The sequence below is a fragment of the Onthophagus taurus genome, chromosome 11 (genome assembly GCF_036711975.1).
Source record: "Onthophagus taurus isolate NC chromosome 11, IU_Otau_3.0, whole genome shotgun sequence".
NCBI lineage: Eukaryota > Metazoa > Arthropoda > Insecta > Coleoptera > Scarabaeidae > Onthophagus > Onthophagus taurus.
Window position 1 is genome coordinate 28800146 of NC_091976.1, and position 20805 is coordinate 28820950.

At 30.1% G+C, this 20805-nt stretch overlaps 3 protein-coding genes across 3 annotated transcripts; 1 reads left to right on the top strand and 2 right to left on the bottom strand.

Moving 5' to 3' along the window:
• The first annotated feature begins 59 nt into the window (after nt 1-59).
• On the top strand, nt 60-14949 carry LOC111415441 (Glycine receptor). The gene is made up of 8 exons (XM_071200313.1): nt 60-197; nt 5229-5509; nt 5622-5845; nt 6143-6225; nt 13808-13975; nt 14027-14313; nt 14362-14502; nt 14555-14949. The coding sequence occupies exons 2-8, from the start codon at nt 5249-5251 to the stop codon at nt 14888-14890; spliced, it is 1500 nt and encodes a 499-aa protein (XP_071056414.1). The 5' UTR covers nt 60-197; nt 5229-5248; the 3' UTR covers nt 14891-14949.
• On the bottom strand, nt 3946-5184 carry LOC111415442 (histone H1, gonadal-like). The gene is made up of 2 exons (XM_023047140.2): nt 4236-5184; nt 3946-4179 (listed from the first exon to the last, which is right to left on the bottom strand). The coding sequence occupies exons 1-2, from the start codon at nt 5050-5052 to the stop codon at nt 4058-4060; spliced, it is 939 nt and encodes a 312-aa protein (XP_022902908.1). The 5' UTR covers nt 5053-5184; the 3' UTR covers nt 3946-4057.
• On the bottom strand, nt 14944-20725 carry LOC111414509 (oligosaccharide transferase gamma subunit). Its single transcript, XM_023045866.2, has 5 exons — nt 20567-20725; nt 19909-20340; nt 15292-15583; nt 15076-15241; nt 14944-15017 (listed from the first exon to the last, which is right to left on the bottom strand). Exons 1-5 carry the CDS (start codon nt 20642-20644, stop codon nt 15002-15004), a joined length of 984 nt encoding a protein of 327 aa, XP_022901634.1. The 5' UTR covers nt 20645-20725; the 3' UTR covers nt 14944-15001.
• Nucleotides 20726-20805: the final 80 nt, after the last annotated feature.

Genomic DNA, 20805 nt, shown 5'->3' on the forward strand with positions numbered 1-20805 from the left:
GATGAAACGCGCGCATATTCTGCGACACCGTGATATATATTCGACGTCTTTCAAAATTTTCAGTCCAATTTAACCGGCGCCAGAGTCAATATCTGCAGGAATTGTATCAATTTGTCTATTTTATTCTTTTTTAAGTGAAAAGTTAGGATAAAAATTTAAAAATAAGATGGGGTTAAATGCAGAATTAAAAAATTAAGGTAAGATTTAAAAAATAATTGTAAAAAAGTTTTCTGAATTTGAAACACTCAATATGTATGTTTTTTTAACAACTTTGCAATATTTATTTATATCTGTTTTATTATTTAGAGATACTATCGATATTAATAATTCATCGTTTCGAGATTTAAAAAATTGTTATTAAACACAACGTTCATCTGGGAATTTTCACAAATCTAAAGAAACCTTTATAATCTCAAAAAATTAGTAAACAATTTTATTTACCATTTACATCACCAGATGTGTCAAATAAATAAGTGATTTTTAAAATTTTATATTAAATAAAGTGGTCATCTCAGAATCTTATAACTTCCTATAACTCAACATGCAACGTTAATTTATAACCTCAAAAAATTTCGTTTCTTAATTTCTAACCGTTTTGGAAATATCTTCAAAACACTAATTCTTTATTTTGGAAACTTAAAATTTGGTGTAACATAACCTTCAACATTACTTTATAACCTCAAAAAGTTTCGCTTCATCAATCTTAACCAAATTATTGAAGAAAATAATTTTTTTATCTTCAATGTCATTTTTACAAACGTCAAATTATTCGGTGATTCTGTAATTTTATAAAAAATAAAGTAATCGTTCTGTAAGGTTATAATTTGTTATAACTCAGCCTCAAACGTTCCTTAATAACCTCAAAAAGTTTCATTTCTTAATTCCTAACCGTTTTGGAAAAACATTATTTTTTGTATTAACCTCACTTTCAAAAAACGTCAAAGTAAATCGATGATTTTTAAAAATCAATATAAAATTAATTCTTTATCTTGGAAATTTAAAATTTGATGTAATCTTACATCAGATGTTCCTTTATAACCTCAAAAAGTTTCATTTCTTATTTCCTTACCATTTTCGAGAAAAAAAACGTTTTTATCTTTAACCCCATTTTTACAAATGTCAAATTAGTATTTAAAAATTGCATATAAAATAAAATAATCATTCTATAAGGTTATAATTTGTTATAACCCAACCTCAAACGTTCCTTTATAACCTTAAAAAGTTTCACTTCTTAGTTTCTAACCGTTTTGGAAAAACATTATTTTTTGCATTAACCTCACTATCAAAAAGCGTCAAAGTAAATCGATGATTTTTAAAAATCGATATAAAATTAATTCTTTATCTTGGAAATTTAAAATTTGGTGTAACTTTACCTCAAATGTTACTTTATAACCTCAAAAAGTTTCATTCCTTATTTCCTAATTGTTTTTGAGAAAACAACGCTTTTATCTTTAACCCCATTTTTGAAAATGTCAAATTAGTATTTTTAAAATTGTATATAAAATAAAATAATCATTCTATAAGGTTATAATTTGCTATAACCCCACCTCAAACGTTCCTTAATAACCTCAAAAAGTTTCACTTCTTAATTTCTAAGCGTTTTGGAAAAATATAATTTTTTGCATTAACCTCACTTTCAAGAAACGTCAAAGTAAATCGATGATTTAAAAATCAATATAAAATTAATTCTTTATATTGGAAACTTAAAATTTGGTGTAACCTCACCTTAAATGTTCCTTTATAACCTCAAAAAGTTTCATTTCTTATTTCCTAATCGTTTTGGAGAAAACAACGTTTTTATCTTTAACCCCATTTTTGCAAATGTCAAATTAGTATTTTTAAAATTGTATATAAAATAAAGTAATCATTCTGTAGGGTTATAATTTGTTATAACCCAACCTCAAACGTTCCTTAATAACCTCAAAAAGTTTCACTTCTTAATTTCTAACCGTTTTGGAAAAATATTATTTTTTGCATTAACCTCACTTTCAAGAAACGTCAAAGTAAATCGATGATTTTTTAAAATCGATATAAAATTAATTCTTTATCTTGGAAATTTAAAATTTGGTGTAATCTTACATCAAATGTTACTTTATAACCTCAAAAACTTTCATTTCTTATTTCCTTACCGTTTTGGAGAAAACAACGATTTTATCTTTAACCCCATTTTTACAAATGTCAAATTAGTATTTTTAAAATTGTATATAAAATAAAATAATCATTCTGTAAGGTTATAATTTGTTATAACTCAGCCTCAAACGTTCCTTAATAACCTCAAAAAGTTTCACTTCTTAATTTCTAACCGTTTTGGAAAAATATATTTTTTTGCATTAACCTCACTTTCAAGAAACGTCAAAGTAAATCGATGATTTTTAAAAATCGATATAAAATTAATTCTTTATCTTGGAAATTTAAAATTTGGTGTAACCTTACCTCAAATGTTCCTTTATAACCTCAAAAAGTTTCATTTCTTATTTCCTAATCGTTTTGGAGAAAACAACGATTTTATCTTTAACCCCATTTTTACAAATGTCAAATTAAATGGGTATTTTTTAAATTTTATATAAAATAAAGTAATCATTCTGTAAGGTTGTAATTTGTTATAACGCAACCTCAAACGTTCCTTAATAACCTCAAAAAGTTTCACTTCTTAATTTCTAACCGTTTTGGAAAAATATTATTTTTTGCATTAACCTCATTTTCAAGAAACGTAAAAGTAAATCGATGATTTTTAAAATCGATATAAAATTAATTCTTTATCTTGGAAATTTAAAATTTGGTGTAACTTTACCTCAAATGTTACTTTATAACCTCAAAAAGTTACATTTCTTATTTCCTAATCGTTTTGGAGAAAACAACTTTTTTATGTTTAACCCCATTTTTGAAAATGTCAAATTAGTATTTTTAAAATTGTATATAAAATAAAATAATCATTCTGTAAGGTTATAATTTGTTATAACTCAGCCTCAAACGTTCCTTAATAACCTCAAAAAGTTTCACTTCTTAATTTCTAACCGTTTTGGAGAAACATTATTTTTTGGATTAACCTCACTTTCAAGAAACGTCAAAGTAAATCGATGATTTTTAAAAATCGATATAAAATTAATTCTTCATCTTGGAAACTTAAAATTTGGTGTACCTTTACCTCAAATGTTACTTTATAACCTCAAAAAGTTTCATTTCTTATTCCCTAATCGTTTTGGAGAAAACAACGTTTTTATCTTAACCCATTTTTACAAATGTCAAATTAAATGGGTATTTTTAAAATTTTATATAAAATAAAGTAATCATTCTGTAAGGTTATAATTTGTTATAACCCAACCTTAAACGTTCCTTAATAACCTCAAAAAATTTCACTTCTTAATTTCTAACCGTTTTGGAAAAACATTATTTTTTGCATTAACCTCACTTTCCAGAAACGTCAAAGTAAATCGATGATTTTTAAAAATCGATATAAAATTAATTCTTTATCTTGGAAACTTAAAATTTGGTGTAACTTTACCTCAAATGTTACTTTATAACCTCAAAAAGTTTCATTTCTTATTCCCTAATCGTTTTGAAGAAAACAACTTTTTTATCTTTAACCCCATTTTTGCAATTACCAAATTAAATAGGTATTTTCAAAATGTTATATAAAATAAAGTAATCATTCTGTAACGTTATAATTTGGTATAACCCAACCTCAAACGTTCCTTTACAACCTCAAAAAGTTTCACTTATTAATTTCTAACCGTTTTGGAAAAACATTATTTTTTGTATTAACCTCACTTTCAAGAAACGTCAAAATAAAAATCAATATAAAATTAATTCTTTATCTTGGAAACTTAAAATTTGGTGTAACACCATCTCAAATGTTCCTTTATAACCTCAAAAAGTTTTATTTCTCAATTCTTATCCGTTTTGGAGAAAACTGTATTTGTTAATAACCCAAATTACGCTAAAGTATCGTATATTAATCTAAATATTTTTATTTATTATTATTTAGATGGTTTAATTTTTACTATTAAGAAAAAAATCACAAATTACTTATTAAACAAACAGGTATCATTTTATCATTTCAGAAACAATTATCATCGTCGTCTTGTTCGTGTTTTAAATGACACAAACATTCGGGATTATCACATTGTTGTAATCTTGTGTCAGAATCGTGTTCATAATCCATATTATAGGGCACATCATCTACAAAAACAAAAAATTTTTATAAAAATAATCAAGAAGTAACTCAATTTTTTCACCTTGTTGTTCTTGATCTTGATCGCCATCCCGTTTCTCATTTTCCTTTTTGGTTTCGTTCGATTTATTATCATTTTGATTGTTAACTTCTCCACTACAACGATTAGTATCCGGATCAACCGGCTCGGGAGAACCACGTTTTTGAGTATCCTTATTCGGCTTGCGCAATTTCCGCTCAATTTTGATGTGTTGCGATGGTTTTTTCGATTTCGAACGTGGCTTATCGATTTTTTTAAATTTACTAGCGTTATAAACTTTTCGTTTCGTCCGACCTTGAATTTTTATTTCCGATCCTGGTTCATCCGGCGTTTGAGATGTACTTCGAGATTTCTTGTCGCTTTGCATCCCGCTTGTTTCGGAACTTTTATTTGAAAGGTCGTGTCTTGGGCATGGTTTTCTACGTCTTCTATATCTTCGTCGTCTATTTGGGGTTCTACATCTTCTTGGTTTTGGGGGTATGCATTTGTTATCGCATCTTCGTTTTCTTCTGCCGCATGTTTGGTCTTGAGGGGGCGATTTTTTTCGGTCTTTATCGTCGACGTCGTTTGTTGCGTTTGTTAGGTTGTTACCGAATGTTAATTTATATTTACCGGCTTTATGTTCAAGAACGCCACTGTTGATGCCGTGACGGAGAGCTTTTTGAACTTGCATTGCGATATTTTTCGATCTACATATTTGATTTTTTCCGAGATGCGTTTGAATTTGATCTATAATCGTTTTTATGTTTGATCCTCTTATATCGCGAAGATCTAAAATCGCTTGAAGAACGTCCGCGAAGATTCGCGGATGGTGAATCGCCCGGCGTTTTTTAACATACATTTTTGGGTGAAATCCTTTCGATATGATTATTTTAGCTTCTCTTTTTGATTTAACGTAAAATCACATTGTTTAGGAGGTTTAACATTTTATCTTTCAATTTTGACAAATCAATAAAAAATTTTGTTCTCCAAGAATATATGATTATGAAAATTAATACCTTAATTTTTGGTTTGTAGATGATGAGAGTGTTGGAGGGATGATTTGTAATGTTGCACCTAAAGATTCTTTAATGTTTCATCTGCGGATAATATCCGTGGGTGTTTTATATTTTTTAAATGGATCGGATGGGTTGCGAAATAACCCACAACACAATAACCACAAAAATATTTCTATCCTTCTTGATAACTTATTACGGGGTTACGATAATAGTATTAGGCCAAACTTTGGGGGTTCCCCCGCTATAATTGAGGTAGATATAATGGTGCGAAGTATGGGACCAATTTCGGAGATTGATATGGTAAAAAATTTTAATGTATGCAAATAGATCAAGTGCATGAATATTTAGTCATCCTGAAAAATAATGAGTGCTTAAAGCTTAAAAACAAGTTTATGGGTTAACTTTTTTTTAGACCTACTCCATGGATTGTTATTTTCGCCAATCTTGGATTGATAGAAGATTAGCCTTCACCGGTGGCGACAAAGATACCTTAGCTTTAAGTATTTCAATGCTCGCTAGAATTTGGAAGCCGGATACCTACTTTTACAACGGCAAACAGTCGTATTTGCACACCATCACGACCCCAAATAAGTTCGTTCGACTTTATCGAGACGGACGTGTTCTTTACTCATCCAGGTAAAAGCAAATTTTTTTTATTTATTCTCCATTCAACCTTATTTTTATTTATCCGTGTTAAATTAACCTTATCTTAATATTCGGAACGTTCCTAACGACCGTGTAAGGGAAATTAGAAATGAGACAAGATTGATTTCCAATCGTGTTCATTTGAAAATTAGCAAGTATCATTACTTTACCCCTAAATTCAGGTTACAAACCTTGTAATTAAACCGGGTAAGGTCCACTCCAACCCTTCATTACCATTAAAAAGAGCCTACGTCAACTAACTTTCCTATTTTCTCTTAACTAATACAGGCTCACTATTAAAGCTGGCTGTTTAATGAATCTCGAAGATTTTCCTATGGATATTCAACGATGTCCCTTAAGATTTGGATCATGTAATTATTAAAACTTTTTTTTGTACTTCTCAATGATTAAGTATATAAAATTTTATTAATCAAGGGATATTTAGTACACTTTCACACAAGCCAGCAGTCGCTTGGGGAACGAATCCAACTCAATAACTTTTAAATACATTCTTTTGTCGAAAGTCATATACATCTCTATACTAAGTAGCTAACAGATTTGATTTCGTTATAATGATTTTCTAGTGATAAAGCAAAAATCACCAAAATGTTAAAATTGAGTGCTTTTGGTATTAAAATAGATCATAGCTCAAAAATTAAAGGTGATGGAGAAAAGTTTATTTGAAATAAATTGTTTATTATGAACTAAAAAAACATCATCCATAAACAAATTTAGTTTAGGTATAATGATTTTCTAGTGATAAAGAAAAAATCACCAAAATGTTAAAATTGAGTACTTTTGGTATTAAAATATATAGATCATAACTCAAAAATTAAAGGTGATGGAGAAAAGTTTATTTGAAATAAATTGTTTATTATGAACTAAAAGGACATTACTCATAAACAAATTTAGTTTAGATGTTATGATTTTCTAGTGATAAAGAGAAAATCACCGAAATATCAAAATTGAGTATTTTTGGTATTAAAATTGATCATAACTCAAGGATGAAAGGTGATGGAGAAAAGTTTTTTAGAAATAAGTTGTTTATTGTCAACTAAGAAGACATCATCCATAAACAAATTTAGGTTAGATGTAATGATTTTCTAGTGATAAAGAGAAAATCCCCAAAATGTCAAAACTGAGTACTTTTGATCTTAAAATCGATCACAGCTTAAGAATGAAAGGTGATGGAGAAAATTTTTTTAGTTATAAATTGTTTATTATGAACTAAAAAAACATCATCCATAAACAAATTTAGTTTAGGTATAATGATTTTCTACTGATAAAGAAAAAATCACCAAAATGTCAAAATTGAGTACTTTTGGTATTAAAATAGATCATAACTCAAAAATTAAGGGTGGTGGAGAAAAATGTATTTGAAATAAATTGTTTATTATGAACTATAAGGACATTACTCATAAACAGATTTGGTTTAGTTATAATGATTTTCTAATGATAAAGAGAAAATCATCGAAATATCAAAATTGAGTATTTTTGGTATTAAAATTGATCATAACTCAAGGATGAAAGGTGATGGAGAAAAGTTTTTTAGGAATAAGTTGTTTATTGTCAACTAAGAAGACATCATCCATGAACAAATTTAGTTTAGATATAATGATTTTTTAGTAATAAAGAGAAAATCCCCGAAATGTCAAAACCGAGTCCTTTTGATCTTAAAATCGATCATAACTTAAGAATGAAAGGTGATGGAGAAAATTTTTTTAGGAATAAATTGTTTATTATGAACTAAAAAAACATCATCCATAAACAAATTTAGTTTAGGTATAATGATTTTCTAGTGATAAAGAAAAAATTGCCAAAATGTCAAAATTGAGTACTTTTGGTATTAAAATAGATCATAACTCAAAAATTAAAGGTGATGGAGAAAAGTTTATTTGAAATAAATTGTTTATTATGAACTAAAAAGACATTACTCATAAACAAATTTAGTTTAGATGTAATGATTTTCTAGTGATAAAGAGAAAATCCCCAAAATGTCAAAACTGAGTACTTTTGATCTTAAAATCGATCATAGCTTAAGAATGAAAGGTGATGGAGAAAATTTTTTTAGGAATAAATTGTTTATTATGAACTAAAAAAACATCATCCATAAACAAATTTAGTTTAGGTATAACGATTTTCTAGTGATAAAGAAAAAATCACCAAAATGTCAAAATTGAGTACTTTTGGTATTAAAATAGATCATAACTCAAAAATTAAAGGTGATGGAGAAAAGTTTATTTGAAATAAATTGTTTATTATGAACTAAAAAGACATTACTCATAAACAGATTTGGTTTAGTTATAATGATTTTCTAATGATAAAGAGAAAATCACCGAAATATCAAAATTGAGTATTTTTGGTATTAAGATTGATCATAACTCAAGGATGAAAGGTGATGGAGAAAAGTTTTTTAGGAATAAGTTGTTTATTGTCAACTAAGAAGACATCATCCATAAACAAATTTAGGTTAGATCTAATGATTTTCTAGTGATAAAGAGAAAATCCCCAAAATGTCAAAACTGAGTACTTTTGATCTTAAAATCGATCATAGCTTAAGAATGAAAGGTGATGGAGAAAATTTTTTTAGGAATAAATTGTTTATTATGAACTAAAAAAACATCATCCATAAACAAATTTAGTTTAGGTATAATGATTTTCTAGTGATGAAGAAAAAATCACCAAAATGTCAAAATTGAGTACTTTTGGTATTAAAATAGATCATAACTCAAAAATTAAAGGTGATGGAGAAAAGTTTAGTTGAAATAAATTGTTTATTATGAACTAAAAGGACATTACTCATAAACAGATTTGGTTTAGTTATAATGATTTTCTAATGATAAAGAGAAAATCACCGAAATATCAAAATTGAGTATTTTTGGTATTAAAATTGATCATAACTCAAGGATGAAAGGTGATGGAGAAAAATTTTTTAGGAATAAGTTGTTTATTGTCAACTAAGAAGACATCATCCATGAACAAATTTAGTTTAGATATAATGATTTTCTAGTGATAAAGAGAAAATCCCCAAAATGTCAAAACTGAGTACTTTTGATCTTAAAATCGATCATAGCTTAAGAATGAAAGGTGATGGAGAAAATTTTTTTAGGAATAAATTGTTTATTATGAACTAAAAAAAACATCATCCATAAACAAATTTAGTTTAGGTATAACGATTTTCTAGTGATAAAGAAAAAATCACCAAAATGTCAAAATTGAGTACTTTTGGTATTAAAATATATAGATCATAACTCAAAAATTAAAGGTGATGGAGAAAAGTTTATTTGAAATAAATTGTTTATTATGAACTAAAAGGACATTACTCATAAACAGATTTGGTTTAGTTATAATGATTTTCTAATGATAAAGAGAAAATCACCGAAATATCAAAATTGAGTATTTTTGGTATTAAAATTGATCATAACTCAAGGATGAAAGGTGATGGAGAAAAATTTTTTAGGAATAAGTTGTTTATTGTCAACTAAGAAGACATCATCCATGAACAAATTTAGTTTAGATATAATGATTTTCTAGTGATAAAGAGAAAATCCCCAAAATGTCAAAATTGAGTACTTTTGGTATTAAAATATATAGATCATAACTCAAAAATTAAAGGTGATGGAGAAAAGTTTATTTGAAATAAATTGTTTATTATGAACTAAAAGGACATTACTCATAAACAGATTTGGTTTAGTTATAATGATTTTCTAATAATAAAGAGAAAATCACCGAAATATCAAAATTGAGTATTTTTGGTATTAAAATTGATCATAACTCAAGGATGAAAGGTGATGGAGAAAAGTTTTTTAGAAATAAGTTGTTTATTGTCAACTAAGAAGACATCATCCATAAACAAATTTAGTTTAGATATAATGATTTTTTAGTGATAAAGAGAAAATCCCCAAAATGTCAAAACTGAGTCCTTTTGATCTTAAAATCGATCATAACTTAAGAATGAAAGGTGATGGAGAACATTTTTTTAGGAATAAATTGTTTATTATGAACTAAAAAAACATCATCCATAAACAAATTTAGTTTAGGTATAACGATTTTCTAGTGATAAAGAAAAAATCACCAAAATGTCAAAATTGAGTACTTTTGATATTAAAATAGATCATAACTCAAAAATTAAAGGTGGTGGAGAAAAATGTATTTGAAATAAATTGTTTATTATGAACTAAAAGGACATTACTCATAGACAGATTTGGCTTACTTATAATGATTTTCTAATGATAAAAAAAGAAAATCATCGAAATATCAAAATTGAGTACTTTTGGTATTAAAATTGATCATAACTCAAGGATGAAAGGTGATGGAGAAAAATTTTTTAGGAATAAGTTGTTTATTGTCAACTAAGAAGACATCATCCATGAACAAATTTAGTTTAGATATAATGATTTTCTAGTGATAAAGAGAAAATCCCCAAAATGTCAAAACTGAGTACTTTTGATCTTAAAATCGATCATAGCTTAAGAATGAAAGGTGATGGAGAAAATTTTTTTAGGAATAAATTGTTTATTATGAACTAAAAAAACATCATCCATAAACAAATTTAGTTTAGGTATAATGATTTTCTAGTGATAAAGAAAAAATCACCAAAATGTCAAAATTGAGTACTTTTGGTATTAAAATAGATCATAACTCAAAAATTAAAGGTGATGGAGAAAAGTTTATTTGAAATAAATTGTGTATTATGAACTAAAAAAACATCATCCATAAACAAATTTAGTTTAGGTATTATGATTTTCTAGTGATAAAGAAAAAATCACCAAAATGTTAAAATTGAGTACTTTTGGTATTAAAATATATAGATCATAACTCAAAAATTAAAGGTGATGGAGAAAAGTTTATTTGAAATAAATTGTTTATTATGAACTAAAAGGACATTACTCATAAACAGATTTGGTTTAGTTATAATGATTTTCTAATGATAAAGAGAAAATCACCGAAATATCAAAATTGAGTATTTTTGGTATTAAAATTGATCATAACTCAAGGATGAAAGGTGATGGAGAAAAGTTTTTTAGGAATAAGTTGTTTATTGTCAACTAAGAAGACATCATCCATAAACAAATTTAGGTTAGATGTAATGATTTTCTAGTGATAAAGAGAAAATCCCCAAAATGTCAAAACTGAGTACTTTTGATCTTAAAATCGGTCATAGCTTAAGAATGAAAGGTGATGGAGAAAATTTTTTTAGGAATAAATTATTTATTATGAACTAAAAAACATCATCCATAAACAAATTTAGTTTAGGTATAACGATTTTCTAGTGATAAAGAAAAAATCGCCAAAATGTTAAAATTGAGTACTTTTGGTATTAAAATATATAGATCATAACTCAAAAATTAAAGGTGATGGAGAAAAGTTTTTTAGGAATAACTTGTTTATTATCAACTAAGAAGACATCATCCATGAACAAATTTAGTTTAGTTATAATAATTTTCTAGTGATAAAGAGAAAATTCCCAAAATGTCAAAACTGAGTACTTTTGATCTTAAAATCGATCATAGCTTAAGAATGAAAGGTGATGGAGAAATTTTTTTTTAGGAATAAATTGTTTATTATGAACTAAAAAAACATCATCCATAAACAAATTTAGTTTACTGCTGCTCCGTATGTGATCATAGGTCTAACTACAGTCACATAGAGCCAGTACAGTGTTTCAGAAGTAAGACCCCAATTTTTTCCACAAAGACCACAAGGATAGTCTAGCTTTGTGCAAAATTCCCTGCAAATGTCAATTTCATGACAAGGTTTTGTCTAGGATTACTCCTAGATATTTGACTTCCTTTTAGAAAGGAATTCCTTCAAAAGGTATCGTATCGCCGTCGAGTGAAGTAGAAACTATTCTATTATCAAGCATATTGCGGATCCAGCCCGTTATAGTTGCTTCCACTCCCCTGTCAAGAGCAACTCTTTCAAGAGATTGTGATATTGCTTTCTTGAACGATCCTTCTACAATATTGGAAAAAAGTAGAGCAACTTTTAATTTTTTTTATATTAATTTTTATGTTTTTTTACATTACTATGGCAATGTGTATTATGTAGTAATTGTGTAGCCGAAATTTGACAAAGATAGCTTTATTTTTATAGAAATTAAACAGAATTTCAAAAGTTGAGTTGGAAAAAAGTAGAATAACTTAACAATTTATAGGTAAATAACAGTTAAATTGAATAAAAAGCAAAGATTTTTTAGTACTTAATACAATCTCCTTTATTATTAATGTCATCGTGATACATTCGTGTCATTGAGTGTCAATGGTTTTTTCGATATTTTAGTTTTTCCTCCATGTTTTAATGTTCGCTGCATGTACTTAGAAGTCAGCTTTTTTCCTATTGGACCCCTCACATATTGCACTCCATCACTTTTAAATAAGTTAAGCTATGATTCATCACTCTTGATGGGTGCGTGCAAATAGTAGTCTTGCGGTTTTATTTTTTTTTTTGTAGAATTTTTTTTTTCGCTGGTCTTCGGGCAAATAGTTTATTTTCAATTAATCTATTACGTATTGTACGTGTTGACACCTCCAAATTGTGTATTTCTTGTAACTCCTCAGCCTTAATTTTGGCTGAAGAATAAAATTGATATTTTTTAGCTGTTCTTACAATTATTCTATCAAGGCATCCATTGGTTTTTCTGGAACGTCCAGACTTTTTTTTCAAGTCTACAAGTTCCGTTTGACGATATTGTTTAATAATTCGTTATACTACACATTTGTGTGAAGAGAATTTGCGTTTAAAATCATTTTTTCATAGTTTTGCAAACAGCTACACCACGAGGTATGTTTAAGACTGGTTTTATCGAATGTATCTTATCAAAAACTCGTTCTTATTTGCCATATGTTTGTATTTCTTAGCAAAGTTGTTTTATTTTTTTCCAACCCAAGTTTTATAATTTTATTTTATTTCTAATAAAATAAGGCTAGCTTTGTGAAATCATAAATTTTATATAATATACACTACCATAGTAATGCTATAATAGTTGCTCTACTTTTGTCCAATACTGTATATCCAGAAACGCACAAACCAAGATTTCTTTATCCTGCAGCGTCCTGGATACTCTACCAACTAAGTTGTGTAGAGCCAATTCTGCTGATTTTCCAGCTTCACGTCAGTCAGTGGACCAGATGCCAATGGCACCGCACGGATATAACTTTTTCAAGGGCTTTCAACAGAAATGACGTTACACTGATGGGGCGAAAGGCATTAGGCGACATTTTTCTTGATGTAAAAAAGCAGGAAAAAGCAGCTTAGACATTTGAATCGCCTGGTCCACGGATGTGCAAGTGACGATTTTTCTAGTCCGTATTTGAGGGGCGCTTTGCCTTGCAGGAATAGCCCGCTGTGGCATTATCAGCCCTCATCATCAAGCTTCCTGGGAAGTGAGTCTGCATGAGAAGCTCTAACGAGGCTCTGCTAGAATCCGTAAAATTCTTGCATTTTGTTTTGTTACATTTTGATGCTACGAAGCTCCAAATGATGTTTGATGATCATATGCACAGATATTCAGCTCCTTAACCATTTTACTCAGACTCCTCTTGGAATTCTGGCAAACTTTATCCCAGACATACTTGACTATGGTGAGAGTCTTTGGATTTCCAATTATGGGATGATCCTCGATGCTATTGATCTCTCAATAATGACAGATTATGCATTAGATGCCTCTAGGGGAAACTTTTCCTGAGTCACCCCGGCCTAGATTAACCTCAAAATCATGGCACAATTAACGCACAAAGTTAGAACATCGCAAAGTTAAGCTTCCGGATTTTTGTGACACTCTTTTAGTCCCATATTTTTTGATAAATCTCCAAACTAAGTTATAACCATGATAAATGCGAATTTATATTAAGTTCTTTCCAAACAAAATTAAATAGGTTTTAACTAAAACAAAAAAGATCATTGAGAAGTACAAAAAATATAACGATAAAATTAACAGTATAACTTTTTTAGTTGGTTATACAACGCGTGATGTGATTTACAAGTGGAATAGAGCTCGTCAAATCGTAACAGCGGAAGATATGAAGTTGTCCCAATTTGATTTGATTGGCACTCCAACCGCAAATTACACAGACGCAATAACTGGTGGTGACACTCTATCAGATGTTACAACCAACAATAGTTAGATAATAAAATATTCAATATTAAAATCGTTAAATTTCATTGTTTTAGCCGAATTTTCGATGCTTTTGGTCAGTTTTCACCTTCAAAGGCACATGGGAAACTTTTTAATCCAAGTTTACGGACCTTGCGTGCTCCTCGTCGTGTTATCTTGGGTTTCTTTTTGGCTTAATAGAGAAGCGACGGCCGATCGAGTTTCTTTGGGAATCACGACAGTTCTTACAATGACTTTTTTAGGTTTAGAAGCAAGAACTGATTTACCTAAGGTCCCATATCCGACAGCTTTAGATTATTTTGTTTTTGTATCGTTCACGTTTATATTTGCAACGATTATTCAAGTAATTATTTATTTTAATTCACTTTAAATATTTAATTTTTGTTTATAGTTTGCAGTGGTGCATTATTTCACTAAATACGGTTCAGGCGAATGTTATTTTAATGCGGAAATGTTATTTGATTCGAGTAGCGAGGAAGAAGATTGCAATTCTGAAATATGTAAATGTATTTCGACTTCAGCTACAACATCGGTGAGGTAATATGTTTTATTTCGAATTTAAATAATTTTGTTTGATTTTGTAGGAAGTTGGTCAAAACGATTTTTTAATCGAGGTAATTCCGTTAACTCCTTGTACTTTACCGAGTAAATCAGGAAATCGGATGAATCGAAATTGGCATTGTTGGATGAATTCGTCAAAAGAAACCAATGTTTCTTCCATATCGAAACCAATGACTCAAAAAGCTCCGAGTACATCTCATCGGGAGCATTGTAAGAGGAAGAAGAAAAAAGCAACTCCGAGGTTTAATTCGGTCTCGAAAATTGATAAATTTTCCCGGATTGTTTTTCCCATGCTTTTTTTAGCGATTAATATTTTTTATTGGTATAGTTATTTATCGCGGACTAAACGAGTGAGATAAACGTAACGATAAAATGTATTTAGAATGTTTTAAAAAAGTTAATAAAGACCATAAATATTTCAATATAATTTATTTCTTGTATGTAACAAAAAACTTTATTAAAGGTGATCACTATTTGAATAGGAAACTGAAACAAAAATCGTATTAAAAAAAATAATAATAATATAAATAACATAATTAATTACCTATAAGGGTAACCTTGTGTCTTCGATCTAAACACCGACAATATTAAAGAAAAGAAAACTGTAATCAAAATCAACCCAGCGATCGCTAAAATTTTCCGCTTTTTCGGATCCCGCTTTGTATTTCCAGATTCCGTTAATAAAATCATTCCCAATACGATAGCAGCATCTAAACAAATTAATTTTAAAACAAATTTACTCTTCCCATCTCTTACTTACTAAGAATCATAACTATATAAGTTTCTAAAACAAATTGAGCTTGTGATGATCCGTGTATATAAGCAATTTGTCCGTTGGCCCCTTTATGTAAAAAAGGGGGACCGCGAATGTGATTCCACATCTGCCCAGAAACCATACTAAAGCAGAAAAATAATGCTCCAGTTGCCCACATATTCTTGTTATAAAGAAACTCCAAGTTATTTCTTCGCAAATATAAAATAGCAGCAACCAAAGCGAAAAGAATCACCAATGCTAAAGTTCCGGAATAATTTGGTGGACGGAATACACGAATCTAAACAAAATTACGTTAAATTTAATTATTATTATATAGGGGTGTCTTCGAAATGCGTGTACAACGGAAGACTTGACTCCTTGGCTCAAAATAGGTCGATTTAATTTAAGTTATTATTTAAGTTTTCCTAAGTTATTTGCTTGTAGTTTTACAGTTCGCGGTACTAAACCGGTATTGACGTACATTTTCTTTATTGTATTTAAAGCCTCTTCTTTTTCTATGGATATTAACTTATACGTACTTTTAGTAACATCTAAATATATAGACATAGTTTATTAGCGTTTATCATTAACTTTCATTTGTACTGGTAATAATTTTTTCTGGTGATTCTTTTTTTGTAATTTGTCAAGTGCTACACTTATAGGTTTTAAGATATTCAAATAATCTTCCGCTGAGCGTTTGAGACCAATGTTTGAAACTTTTTTGTATATTGGCGTATCACACAATTTCTCCCATTGGCTTACACATACTTCCAAACACTATTCCACCTCACATCACTTCACAGCACTAATGCTTTTCCATCAAGGTGTCTGTATTTGGCCCTAGCTAATTGGTTCTTTCTAAAATATTTTATAATTTATGTAACGTGCTCTTTGATATTTGTTACTTCTAAATCTTTGCAAGGTAGGTTTAGAAGGTGAGCTGAATATCCATAAGTTATCACTGAAACATATATATGTTTCAACACTATATGTATTTAGGAACAATGATTAATAATTTTCAAATTAAGGCGTTTATTTCTTCTGGATTCGCGGAAAAGCAGGCTGAACCGGCCGCAGCACTTTTACCTCAGCAGATTTTGTACGTAGTTCCCTCTTTTGGTCAGCATTAGGGTCTTTCCAGCCATATTACCTTGGAGGCAAAGGCTAGAATTTGTGCTGCCCCGATTCTACTCATGCGAATCTGGATATCTCCAAAAATGGATAACCTTAATATTTGGAGGGCCACGCAGTCGCATAGAATGTGTTCCGCCGATTCCTCCTCCTCGCCGCATCCTCTGCAGATGTTGGTGTCACTTATTCGCATGTTCAGTAAGTGCTTCTGTAGATGCCAGTGTAAAGTGATTAAACCTATAACCAAACGTAGGTTCTTCCTGGACCTCATAAATAAATCTGTTCGTTTAGGGTCAGGGTACATCAGAACCTCTTTGGCTAGGCGACATCCTGGTGTCCTGTGCCAGTAAGTTAGAAACTTCTTACGTGTTTCCTCTTTTTGAAGCTCTATTAAAGACCTTATTGTTGGGGCGATAAATAGTTCTGGCGATCCCGGAGGTTCGCCTTCAGCTTTCCTTGTCAGTTTGTCCTCCATGTCATAAAGCTTATTTCCCGAATGACCCTTTGTTCAGCAGATCGTAATCTCATTGCTAGCGGCTGCCTCACAAAGATTATTATGGCAGTCCTCAAGCAACGAGGATGGACAGTTTCCCTACGAGATCTGTCCACCCATAATTGGAGGACAGTTTCGTCTTTTCTGGCAGTTCTTCAATACACCAGAAACCATGCCTAATGGTTTAAAATGCGGTCATCATTTCAGGTTTTTTTAGAATTGACTATTTCAATTACTACTTCTCCATCGTCCATTTCTACATCCTTTTGGTTTTCATGGTCTTTTACCAATTCTATTATTTCACCATCAGTGGGATAATCGGTCACGATTACTTCCTCATCTACCGCTAAATACTCCATAAAGCTTATAGTATTCTTATTATATTCTCATTTATTGCAGCGTTGTAAAATATAGCAGATCAAGTTATTGATCATTGCAGATCAATAACTTTATCAATGGGCTTTCTTAGGATATCTTATTATAATCGTAATTCACTTCTAACGATTCCTTAAAGCACCTCGACTCCTTGCTTTTTCCTATTACTAAAATTCTTCTTTTCCAGTCCTTTTGACGCACACTACTAGTTATCCGTTCTTTACTGTTTTTACCACCAAAACATTTATCATCTTTAAATGCCAATGTCTTATTTAGACATTGGCCACATTTAGTCCACATTCGTCCATATTAACCATATCATCAGGCTAATAATCTTCTAATATCGACAGCAATTTGGGTTTCAATTGATCGCAAGTCGTTTCTGGTCCCCCGATACAACTTTTTGACATATTCCGTGTCGTTTTTTAAATTTGTTCTACCATCCTGAACTTGAAAAGCAGCAAGACCTAATCATCAATTGCTTTCTCTTTAATAAATAGTTACCCAATTAAGCACTGCTTCGTCTATAGAATTAAAAGTGCAGTGTTTTAACTTTTTTCTTCCTTCTCCTCCACCGTCGCCCCTACTTACAATGGTTTTTGAATTTTTTATTATTGTCGACAGCGTACTTGAAGGAATCATATTATGCTTTTGCGCTACAAGTTCTTTCTGCATGCCACAGTCGACATCCTTTAAAATGTTAATTTTGTCAGCGACACTTTTCGCTTAGACATCGCGAAAAATGAAATCACAGTAAAAGTTCTATCTCTACTGAACGCAGCCACGCCGATCAGGTATCGATAGACCAACCATCAATAGATATGTTTACGCCACACCCAGAAAGACTTCCACAACATTTACATCTAAAGTTGCTGTTTGTCTATTTCTAGTTCTAGTGTTAGTTGTAGTGATAATGCTAGTGTTAGTACTAGTTTTAGTTTTATTTATCTGTCAACATGAAATGAGGTTAAGATTCTCTCTCGGGTAAAACTTTGTCCCAATTTTTCCTTCATCAAATAATAAAGTTAGGGTAAGAAGTGATTGCGTAAACCGTTTGTTGAATTTCCATCTGATAACGGCTGCACAAGGCCTTAAAGTGGGGCGATTTTGAGGTGATTTAAATGTAGTGTGTCGTTTCTTATTTTTTTTTTCTCTTATTATCAACATATCGGCGAACTAAACACTAAAACACGGTTTATGATATAGAAAAGACCTAACGTTCCAACCGTGTTATTAGTTTTTCGCTATCGTTCTAGATAACGAAAATATTGGCCCGAAGAATACACAGAAATACAAGGGAAAAGTTTGTTGCTATGCTGAAAAACGATTGTGCAAACGTGTGATTGAGATGTGTTATATATACCGTTGAAAAGAGCAGAAAATTTCCCATAAGCTGAATATAGTTGTAGAGTTTTCTCCCTGTCTGTTCTGTATTTGCGTGTTTTCATCGATAGGGGCTTTTTCAGGTGCGTTTTTCTTACAGGCGCTGATAGATATTGGCGGACCAAAACTCGGAATAAGATAGCCAAGGTTAGCTCTTTCCGAATATGTAAACCATTCGTTGAATTTCTATCTGATAACGGCTGCACAAGGCCGTGAAGTTTGGTAATTTTGAGGTAATTAGAATGCAGTGCGACGTTTCTTATTTTTTTTTTGCTGTCATTATCAACATAGCAGAGGAAAACGGTTTAGGATAGAGAAAAGACCAAGCTTTCCAACCATGTGCTTAATTTTTCGCTATCTTCCTAGGTAACGAAGATATGGGCCCGAGAAATAGTAGTTTGTTGCTATCGTCTCGCCGCTTTGTTTAAATAGTGGCAAAACACCGGTTTTATGATGATAATTACAAAAAAAATACGCAATAAAATATAGGATTTAAAATAACGACCTTTTACCTTTAACTAAATTAATTTCTATGTTACTTGGTCCAAGGTCTTCTCCATCAGATATCCTGAGCTTGCACTTCTCATGGTGTTCTTTCAACCTTTGAACTAGTCCTTGTAAATTTTTTTCGCAATTTTTACAAATTGCTCTTCTTTCCCATTTCCACTGTTTCTAAGTAATAATTCCAAATTGCCTTTTTTTCTTCTGCACATTTTATTTTACTCACTTCACCTTTACAGTTTATTTACACAGCCCAAGACTTTAAGTAAACACGACACAACACTTTTTATATGTGAAGAACAAACAAAAAACCGAAACCTTCGATTTTATTAAAGGTTCGTCGCGACACGTAACGTATTTCGTCGCGACGATTGTCCCGACTTCGATATAAAAAAAATATATCGAGGTTTTTTAACTGCAGAGATATAAACAAGGCTTGCAGATATTTAATAGCACCTTTTTTTTGGCATTTTTTTTTTAAATGGGCTATTCAGAAATTATAATAATATAATTATTATTATTTGTGTTTCTAAAATTATATCAAAAACCATAAAAAGACGTTAATTGAACCTCTAAAAAATGGTTTAACTTGATTTACGCGTTTTCAAGTAATAAAAAATAAAAAAGAATTTTTTTTACTAAATTTGAAATCCTCTACTTAACTTAAATCGACCTATTTTGAGTCAAAGAATCCGTAGTCTTCCATTGTACACGCATTTCTTTCATCTAAAACTCATTACATTAATATCTGTCCTTTCATTAATCCATTTTGATATTGATTCCGCTTGAAAACCTATTCTTTGTATATCCATTGTGTCAAGAGCTTTCGGTTTCCCCTTTGGCGGGAAATGAATAAAAACTGGGGCAGTATTTAAACGCATTTGCTGAAACACATCCGATCCCTCATCAAAATCAACAATGGCGAAAAATAATTTATTCGAGTAAACTTGGGAGTAACGGAACGAATTTGCAACTATAACAAATTCATCGTGAGCGTGTTTACAGATTACACATTGTCTGTGAGGAGCCAAGGCGGTGAACATTACGATAATTGAATAATTTCTAGGAGTCGCTTTAACGTAATCCCTGAATTTATTTCCATTAAACTTTAAAACAGCTCTGGAGTTGGTCATTTCTGTTAATTGTTGTACTCTTTCAGCCATTGACAAACTCTAAAGCAAAAAAATTCATCAAATTAATTATGAACATAACCTCAAAATCATTTTTATAAATATATTAATTTTAAATTACAAACAATTAAGTTTGTTTATAATTAAAACCTCAAATAAGCCTTTATTTGATCAAATTGAGTTAGATAAATGCTTTAAAAGCTGTTTATTTAATATTTTTGACATGTTTGAGGTTAGAATTATTTGGGACCATAAAATAAAACTTTACCGATTTCCGAGCTTGCCCATCGGCTCCAAAAATATAAATTGCACATATTACAAGTGAAGATAAGACTAGAATTCGCATATTTTTGATAAAAATACGGTTTTTAAAGATACCGGACGAATTGTTGTCTTTAACTTGTCAACGTGTAGAAAATTCGGTTTGAAGTTAGCTACAATTTAACAATAATTTATATTTTTATAATTTATGTTTTGAAATTTAATTAATAACAATTTAATAATAAA